The sequence below is a fragment of the Anopheles merus genome, chromosome 3L (genome assembly GCF_017562075.2).
Source record: "Anopheles merus strain MAF chromosome 3L, AmerM5.1, whole genome shotgun sequence".
Classification (NCBI taxonomy): Eukaryota; Metazoa; Arthropoda; class Insecta; order Diptera; family Culicidae; genus Anopheles; species Anopheles merus.
Genome location: NC_054085.1, coordinates 11,211,687 through 11,221,889, shown reverse-complemented (window position 1 = coordinate 11,221,889; position 10,203 = coordinate 11,211,687). Strand labels below are relative to the sequence as shown.

The window sequence follows — 10,203 nt, the reverse complement described above, 5'->3', positions numbered from 1 at the left end:
TTAGGTGGAAAACTATTTCGAAAGATTGATGGAAGGGGACTTCAGCCCGGGGTACGATCCCGGGCGGGTTCCTCTGCTGCACCAGCTAGCCGGTGCTGCTGGTCATCTGGCGATAAAAGTGTGTAGCGATCGTTAATTTAATCGGACCACAGAGAACTACGGTGGCTTTTGTATTATCGATGAATATTTACATTATTTAGGGCGTGGTAAGGCATTGCGCAGACTGGGAGCTGGGAAGGGTTTTTTTTTGTTCGGGACACTTCACCGCTGATGACCAGCTACCAGGCGTCTCCATCGCGCGTTTGTGGCGAAGGGAAGAATGATCGTAGGTTAAATTTATATTTTATATTTTACTATTCTACTATTTTTTGCTGAATTTTTGAAATTTTCACCATTCGAATAGATATACAAATTGTTTACCCAAGTGTTGTTTAGCTGTGACTTTACAGTTTTTTTTTGCCAGCATGCTACATGAGCTTGTTCTTGACGGAAATGACGAAATAGAAATTCTAAAACTGAAACTCCTCAAGAACATTTGTACACGATCATTTAATAGTTGATTATACAGAGTCTATCAAGAACGAATGTTACTTTAGATTCATAGCTAGTCTCTTAATAAGATTGAACGCAATAGAAAAACAGTAACGATAACACAAAGTGGCACATATTATTGCCACTGAAATGTAAAATATGGTACATATTTTGTAAAGCAAGTAAAAACAGCTTAGTTTTGTAGTCCAATTGTTCCAGTCTAATTTCGCACCGTTGTCGATTTTTGCCTGTCCTAACTAGTAATGTGCTTGACTATTAATGATGATGATGATGATGATGATGATGCACACCTCATACCCCTGCATAGGATTTTAACTCATAGAAATTGGACAATTGATAAAACCTCGTGAATACGTACGACTTAACAACATGCCCGTCATGGGTTCAAGCCCCAAATGGACAATGCCGCCACACGTAGGACTGACTATCCTGCCTTGGAGGTGGTGGTTAATCCAAAAGTCACTGAAAGCCAACTCCACAAGTGCGTACAGGCAGACCTTGACCGTCAACGGTTGTTGAGCCAAAAGAAGATAAATAAGAAGATAAACAAAAAAATCATTATCATCAATAGATATCGGAGAAACTATTATACTACAAACACAAACAAACTAACACAGTCAAACATGCACTAATTTACATATATTGGAATTTAAACAAATGAAATCTTTATATGAGTTCGCCTGATCTTTATATGAGGACCGTATAAATTCAGCTATTGTTCTCTGATTGACAACTCCCTATTGACATATTAGTGAAGGCATATTAATTAGTTTTACTTATAGAAGGATAGTAAATTCTATGATAGTGGTCTTTATTTTAAAGAAATGGCTGGACTATGTTGTAGCACCTAAGAGGGTACAAATGGTAGATGTATTGGCTTCTGAAACCCACAAACATAATTCGATCATCATTTGGACCATTTCCTCCGTAGCAGAGTATCCGTTTTTTGGTTGAATTTATGTCTATCGTCAATAGGGCATCAAGAAGCAATGGCCAATAAATACCAATAACTATAAGGAACAAGAGAAATTGTACATTTTCAACTAGTTTGACTGTGTACACTACTTTATCAATTTGGAAACACATTCTGTAGGGGATAGCGGAGCATAATAGGACTATTTAGGATTTTGCTATGTATCTCATTGGGTAAACCACTTTACACTCATATTTTGACGGCAATCGATGCTTTACACATGATTTTAAACACGTCCAAGCTGGATTGAGTTTGACCCTGCATTGTGGTGTGTTGAAAATCATGTGTAAGAGCTGAAATTTTATTCTGATGCAAATACACCATTTGAAAGCTGTTGAATAACATCTTGAAGGTGGTGAATAATGATGTGCATATTAGAAAATATCTTGGAAACCCCTGTAAACTACATCAATCTGATACAGTCTGTACATTCCCGAGAAACGCGGTTTATACATTCCCGAGGAATCCGCGTAACTCAATAATCTGCTTTTATCGAATTTCACGTTTTTCAGCTGAAATACAGTTGATTTCTGAATATTTATGATTAAACTTTGGTTTTTTTAAACACTTTATCATTTATCTAAAACGATTCGTGCAGAACATTTTGATATTTTTGACTTTTAGGTGGATACAATTTTTCGACCAAAATGCTATTCATATTGCATCGGGCAGTTCTTGAAGCAAAATTTACTGATTTGACATTTAATGTTTCAAATTTAGAAAACCGGATATCTCCGAATACGTGTATAATTCGTCCGCATAACTCCGGAACAGGCTGTACTTCATTTCGATCGTCATAATATCCAATTTCTTCAGCATGATATCCAACACATCTCAAATTTGATTGAGTTAGACATTTTTTTATGATGTGTTGAAAATCATGTGTAAGAACTGAAATTTTATTATGACTAAAATAAATCATCTGACATCTGTTGAATAAAATAAGGGAGGCAGTGAAAATTATGTTTACATTCGAAAATGACTTGGAAGCCCGTGTATTCATGAAATAAAAGTAGTAGTAGATGTATTAACAACAAATATAAATATAGAAAATGAAATCTTAAGTCGCGAAAATGTATTGTGCCGGTTAAGCTTGCTATGGGGCAAAATGGTTTTGTATATGATGTCAAAGGTCAAAATATATATAAAAAAAGGTACAAAATGGACCATAACATTGGAATTTAGGCTTTGGTTTAAGCATTAATTGCATCTAGATAAAATTGTAAGGGTAGAGATTTCTGTTTCGTATTAACGTCTTTTGTTAAATACTTTAGTAAAATGCTGCAATGTTTTAGTCGTGCATGTGTCTGTTATTTTTCTATTCGATAGAGTACACATAAAGCATTGTTTTATGTAAGTAAAACAAACATATTGTAGCGACCTTTGCATACAACAAGTCTCCTCTAACGTTTTCGAGAGTTCATCTGGCGTCCCTCAGGGCAGCAACTTGGGACTACTGCTGTTCTCGCTTTTTATTAACGACGTCACACTGGCCATTGCGGAAGCAGATTGTTTGCTTTATGCGGATGATGTTAGGCTGTTTCGTATCGTACGGAACACTTCCGACTCTCTTTCTCTGCAAAGATCGATTGATGTCTTCTCTGACTGGTGTATCAATAACGACCTGCTAATTTCTGTTGATAAGTGTACGTCAATGTCTTTCTTTAGAATAGCTAGTCCGATAAGGTATATCTATGGCATATCAGGGACACAACTACCGCGGTGCAATTTGGTCAGGGATTTAGGAGTCACCCTGGATCGCAAACTAGATTTCCGACAACATTACTGTGATATTTTAGACAAAGCTATTCGTCGACATTCGAGAGAACTCAATGACCCTCACTGCCTGTTAACTCTGTATAAGTCCTATGTTCGTTCCATCCTTGAGTTTAGTTCTACAGTTTGGTGTTCGTTCTCTAGTGTTTGGTCCAATAGAATAGAAGCTGTCCAAAAGAGAGTTACAAGTATTGTCCTACACTTCACTCCGTGGCGTAATGTAACCCCTCGTCCATCGTATCATACTCGTTGTTTGTTGTTTGGTCTGGACACACTTGCTAGGAGACGTGATAATGCCCAATGTACGTTTTTGTCCAAACTTATTGTCGGTGAGATAGATTCGCCAGAACTACTGGCTAGAGTCAACATAAATGTCCCTCCTAGAGTGTTCCGTAACTACAGACTAATAAGAACTCACCTTACAAGACGTGCATACAGCGAGAACGACCCAATGACTGCGATGGCCCGTAAATTTAATCAGCGTTACATGTTATTTGACTGGCACCTACCTACAAGATTCTGTTGATCCGTCTTTTCATTGTACACTGCGTTAGTTATTTAAGTTCTAGTTTTAATTCAGTGATAAGGCTGCTTGTTTGGCCAATCACTTAATACAATAAACAATACAATACAACAATACAATACACCATAGCCTCATTATTTTGCTCCTGTCAAAACATACTCCAGAAAAGAGCTGTTTTGAGGTGACCATTTTGCCCCATATAACCATTTTGCCCTGCTTTCCCCTAAACATTTTGTTTATATAGGACGGAACGTGTGCCGGCAGCGGCAATAGAATGTTATGTGGATAGTCTCACAATGTTTGGAGGGGAATCCCGTGTCTCTCCGATGATTAACCGGATGAGTTAGAATCACAATCTAGTTCTAGAAGGGGATTTTTTTCCCGAGGAAGGGGAATATTTTATTAAAGGCAAAATATGTTATTCATAAGAAGTGATATGAAACGGTATTGTACGCCAAAAATAGCCCCTTTGTACGTCCCTTGCTTTGCTTGAAGTGCTTGATGTACTGCCGCTGGGTCAGTATAAAACGGAGTGGCAAGTACACTTTTTAGCATTGTATCATCATGAGTGTGTTAAAAGTGCGGTTGTTCTTAACGTTTATGTTACTTACCTCAACGAAAGCTCACGATGACGAACGAAACGTCACCGAATCAGTCCTGGAAGGGCTTGAATATAAAACCTTAACAGCCAAACTGGACTACTTGCTGCACAAGCTTACGGTGATGGATTCTTCGCTAAAGGAAGATGGTGTGATCATCGATCGAAGGTTGGCATATCAAGGAGGGATATCGGAAGGGATACTGGCAACCGTGAAGCGAATGAGTAACAATCTAGACGATCTTACTGGAGCCATCAATCAGCTAAGGTCGATAAGTAACAATTGCACCACTCCACCGCAGAAGCATCAGTGGAATCAAACGATCACGGATCAGAAAGACAACCATCACGAATGTTATACGCCACAGGTGATCCACGTATCGCAGGAAGATCAGCTCAAGAACAGTTCTGGCCAGGTACCTCGGAAGGACTTTGTTCGATCGTGCAAAGAAGAACCATCGAAGCGTTCTGGAAAGTACTGGATAAAACCTACCGAACACGACGAACCATTTCTGGGCTACTGTGAACAAACTAGTTTTGGTGGAGGATGGCTTGTGTTCCAGTATCGTTTTAACGGATCGGTGGATTATTACCGCGACTGGGCAGCGTATCGGAATGGTTTTGGTAGTGTCGATGGAGAGTTTTGGCTCGGGCTGGAGCGTTTACATCGCATTATCGCGGCACAAAACCATGAGTTATTGGTGGAGCTGAAAGATTTCTCCGGAAAGTACAAGTATGCACGGTACAGTAGGTTCAAGATTGGCAGTGAGGTGGAGCAATACTCGCTGATAATGTTAGGATCGTACACAGGCACTGCAGGAGATTCATTGAAGCTCCATAAGGGAATGAAGTTTACAACAGAATATCGGAATCCTGTTGGAGGAACTGTTTCCGAATATAAGGGAGCGTGGTGGTATAACTATGTATCCCTATCAAATCTGAATGGACGCTACAAAAATGGTAATTCCCTCAAAGCTATAACATGGTTCTACTACAAAAACTCATTTGAAGGTTTAGCATTCTCGCGAATGTTGATTCGCGAAGTTTAACGCGCAAGTGCACTATTGTCATGTCAATATGTAAAGTACGCGTCCATTTCGAGGTCACAAAGTGTTAACTTAATCTAACACAACTCAAAACCTAGCTGAGTGCTGGTGGGCATCGAGTCTCTGAAGCAACGCAACTGCTCAAATTCTTGACGATTTATTTTCCATCGTACTTGATCCTTGTATAAAACTAGTTTCAGTGTAAATTTATTTTTGCTATAGTTTTTTTACGCTTCGAATGTTCAGAAAAATCTTCTTGACACAGAAAATAAAAGACACTATTATCATTAGGAATTAATATTCTGAAATTTAATCAACGTTAGATTCTCAACATTTCTAACATTACCTTCTATCCAAGCTGTTTCTCGATTCGTCATCTGCTACGTTCAATGTTCATATGTGTAATCTATTCACAAAACTAATCTGTGATGAATTTGTCGATTCCAGTTCCTTTAACGTCCTTGTGATGTAGGCCTGTCCTACACTTCTACTGATATTTTGTCATGTAATGTGAAGTGTGCTTTGTCCAAAACTTCGTTTTTACCAGGCCCAGATGTCATCCTTGCCTACGTATTGAAAAAAATGTATCAATACCCTCACTCCTAAAGGCGATCGCATACAAGCAACTAAGTTCCTGTTGGTACGAAGCATTTCTATCATGTGTGCGTGGTTTAAATTCCTCGAGTTAACCCTTTATTTTCATCTTCAATGACTGGCTGTACTTCTATCCTTCCTGTTAACGGCTTCTTGCTATACAAGGATGACGTAAAAGTTTCTCTTCCTGTATTCTCTACAACTGATTGTCTTGTCCTTTAATCCTGGCTCTGTAAATTCTCTACATGGTGTGCTTCCAACGGCCTAGTCCTATGTCTTGAAAAATGTTCTATTTTATCTTTCTTCCGATCCTCTACATGTATCTCTCACATATGCAGTTTCCGTGATGCCCCTATTCTCTGCGTGTCTTTGTCTAAGGATCTTTGCGTGTTATTTGATCCAAGTCTCTCTTTGAAAGAGCATAGGGATTATGTCATCAATAAGGCCTATAAATGTTTTGATTATATTTGTCGTATGTCCACTGTAATTCGCGATCCTTCGAGTCCCTTTATTGTTGCTGGGTCCGTTCCGTATTGTATTATACCTGTATCATCTAGTCTGCTGTCCAAGTATCTATGGTCCAAAGGATTGAGAGGATCTAGAGACGACGCTGAGTCATCACTCTATTCCTTTTCCTTCGTATGACGATAGATGCGCTCTATTAGGTCTAGCTAAGTTGAAACACCGCTTTTCGGTAGCGCAGGCTTCTTTGGCGGCTGGCCTGTTGTTTAATACGATCAATGCTAATTCCTTTCTGTCCCGTGTTTATCTTTTGAGCTCCTTGTCGAAAATACGTTATCGTTTTCGTCTCCACATACTTGTATGCAGTACAGGTTTTGCGTGCAGTAAACCATTTTTAAGAGATACGTCTTTTAATAATGCCTTATATCTGTTCGATTTCAACCCGTCTTTCCGATCCCGTCAACGTCTTTCCAATCCCGTCCCCGCTCCTTTTTCATATCATGATCTTCTTCCTTGTCTTTCCGTCCGTAAATTAAATCCGAAAGTAAATTCAACCGAATTATTGTATGCTTTAGTTAGTAAGTACTTTAGTAAATAAAATACAAAATATAAAGATATAAAAATATATAAGTATATAAAATAAAACAAACTATATAAAAAAAATTAACAATATTGAGAAAAACAGAGAACGAAGTGCCTACACCATCTCTCTTCTCTTCTTCTTTGGCTCAACAACCGTGGTCGGTCAAGGCCTGCCTGCACCATTTGTGGGCTTGGCTTTTAGTGACTTATTGATTTCCCCCCATAGAAGGATAGTTAGTCCTACGTATGGCGGCACGGCCCATTTAGGGCTTGAACCCATGACGGGCATGTTGTTAAGTCGTACGAGTTGACGACTGTACCACGAGACCGTCTACATCATAAATAAACTAAAATAACTATCCACTAAGGTTCCTAATTGGATTAAGATAAACATAGAAGGCTGCAATGAGTTACAATGAATGAAGACAGACAATGGGGCCCTTTCCGTTTTAAGTTAGTAGGTTGAAATTTCAGCCTGTCTGCTGTTTGCATTGTAAAGCAGTTTTCGAGCAGCTATCTAAGTGAGTATATTATACAGGTGGGCTTATCCCAGGGAGTATAAATTTAGAAGGCTGATTTTTATCGCTTCTGCTTCTGAATGAAGATTTTAAGAGTGTTTTGTCTATTCGTCAAGCCTCCAGAAAGCTTGTTTGACCAAAAGCTTTCACCCGTCCTTTCAAAAAATGATGTTCAAAATTGGTTATAAAAAAATGCTGTGATACCACCTGGACTACATACACTTTGATTCTGGATTCCATCACCAGATCTCTTTAATGCACTGTAAACATAATAATCTTTAATGATAAATGTAAACAACACCGTGTTTTCGAGTAGGTACTCGAATCTTATTCTAGCCTTGAGGCTAGAATAATCTAGACTGAAAATTGCAGGCTAGTTTTATGTGTGGTTTTGTATGGAGTGTTTACATGATTTCAGCCTCCAAATGTCAAACTCCATACAAAAAGCTGACTAGAATCGTGAAGGGCCCCAATGAAAGACTTGGATGAAAGACGTAATGCATTTATGATAAATTTGAAGATAATATCCTCGGATAAGAAAAAGGTCGCCTATCGAGTTTCAAAACCAAAAAAAAAAAATATGGACGAAGGTTGAACTCTACTCGTTACCTAGAATTGTTATAGGAATGAATGAAGGTTCGGCACTAATAAAGGACTTTGTAGTTTATAGTTGTATTGTTATGAAATAGTTTCTCTGATTCCTGTAAGTTAAGTCAAATCGTCCCACCATACAAAGGACAAATAGAATATGGTGGATTATTCCTCTCAAAATAGAAAGCCAAGCTTAGACCATTTACGGTTGATTAACCAAACAAGAGCGATCAATCTAATGATTTGCCGGCAGCTGCTCTGCTACCGGCCGTTTAGCTCCACACCATCGGTACCGCTTGCAAGGGCATATATTATAAATTGCCACGGAAACGCATCCAACGCACACGACAAGCAACTGTCAGCGAATCGATGCTTTCTGCACATACATTTCGGTACCGCTCTACGAATGACAGCCGGCGCTACATTGTACCGAAGCAGGCAACGCATCAAACGTCTCCCCTGTCCGATTACAGCAACATAAAACTTCACGCTAAAAATCCATCCTCTAAGCGTCAAAGCGTTGTAAAAGTACATTTATGACAGATTTCGCTAGAAAACGAATCAGTGGCAATGAATTTGCTACAGCGCGAAAACAGTGCTGAGGAGCATTGCTCACTACCCTTACCTCACAAAGCCCCAACGAAGCCGGAATTTGTTCGCTCTAAAACTACCATCCATTGACAGAGGAGTGGGGACAGCAGTGTGTGGAATGGACCTCCCCAAACACTCGACACAAACACACACAGTTTTCGACACATTTTCAACGTGAAAGGCGAAAAAGTTGCAACGGGAGCTCCACGTTTTCTCCCCAACTCCCAACCAGCGCTCTTACCACCATCTTCACCAACTCCTGGGTTCCGTTCCCGTGTCCGTGTGCGCTCGTTGTGCTCGTCGGGCACTAATGGATTTGAGTTTGCGATAAGTAAAAGCGATGGAACACAAAAACACATGTTTTTATCAAAATGACAGATGTTTGAATTGAATCTCTGCCCGTAATGCGCCTCTCTCGGGGTTGAATGTAGGACATGGTCGCACAAGCGTACATACACACCGAAACGTACACGCACCGAGTGCCGAGAGAGGAATCTAATGGAAAAGCGCAAGGATAATGACCACGGGAACCAACGGGAATGGTAACATTGGGGAGGGCAATTGTGGAAAAGGAGACGGTAAAGCTGCAACGAATGCACCGCACCGGAGGAAGTGTGGAACATTTTCCCTATAAACATATTTTAGGCGCACTGGATGTCTCGAATCCGTCATCGGTCGGAGGGAGTGTTGAACGATCAGTGTGTAGCTGCTGTGCTTGCGGTGCTAGAATATATCCTACTATTGTGGACCGTATGGGAAAGGGATTTTATTACAAATTAATTTCGTCACGATGGAATTTCCCGGTATGCGTGCTGTTGAAGAGACTCAAAATGGTTATTCAGGTGTAATACAGATTGTTGGGACTCTATTGAATGACGATAACTGGTCACTTGCTTCATAAGAGAAGATAAGATACTTTAAAAACCTATTACAGAATGCCTTGAGTATTAAGCATATGCCCTAGAACAGTAAATATCTTAGTACAAACTGATAAATCAATATTAAAAGGGAACTAAATGCATAAGAATAAGAAACCTAACCATCAAACAAAATCACAGATATATAAAAGTTTGAATGAGAAAAAATGTAAAGAAAAATGTGAAAAATTATCAAATATCAATGAAAAACAAAAAAAGTTTTCAAACAGAACCATCAAATTTCAAAACAGCAATTTCGAACAATAAAATATTAAACTTTGAAAAGCTATTGTAAACTATGTTGTCAGAAATACAATGCCACATTTGATAATTAATGATGATTAATTAATTAATGATTAATGATTAATGATTGATTAAAGTTTTTCTTCTTCTTCTTCTTCTTCTTCTTTTTCTTTTTCTTCTTCTTCTTCTTCTTCCTCTTCTTTGTCTTCTTCTTTGGTACATCAATTACCGTCCAAG

The 10,203-nt window shown here is 39.0% G+C and overlaps 1 protein-coding gene across 1 annotated transcript; it reads left to right on the top strand.

Annotated features, from left to right (window-relative positions):
* The first annotated feature begins 4,388 nt into the window (after positions 1 to 4,388).
* Positions 4,389 to 5,471, top strand: LOC121598960 (fibrinogen-like protein A). The gene has a single exon (XM_041926347.1). The coding sequence runs from the start codon at positions 4,389 to 4,391 to the stop codon at positions 5,469 to 5,471; it is 1,083 nt and encodes a 360-aa protein (XP_041782281.1).
* The last annotated feature ends 4,732 nt before the right edge of the window (positions 5,472 to 10,203 follow it).

Coding starts and splice junctions, on each gene's coding strand:
- LOC121598960 (XM_041926347.1), top strand. CDS start 4,389: ATGAGTGTGTTAAAAGTGCGGTTGTTCTTAACGTTTATGTTACTTACC.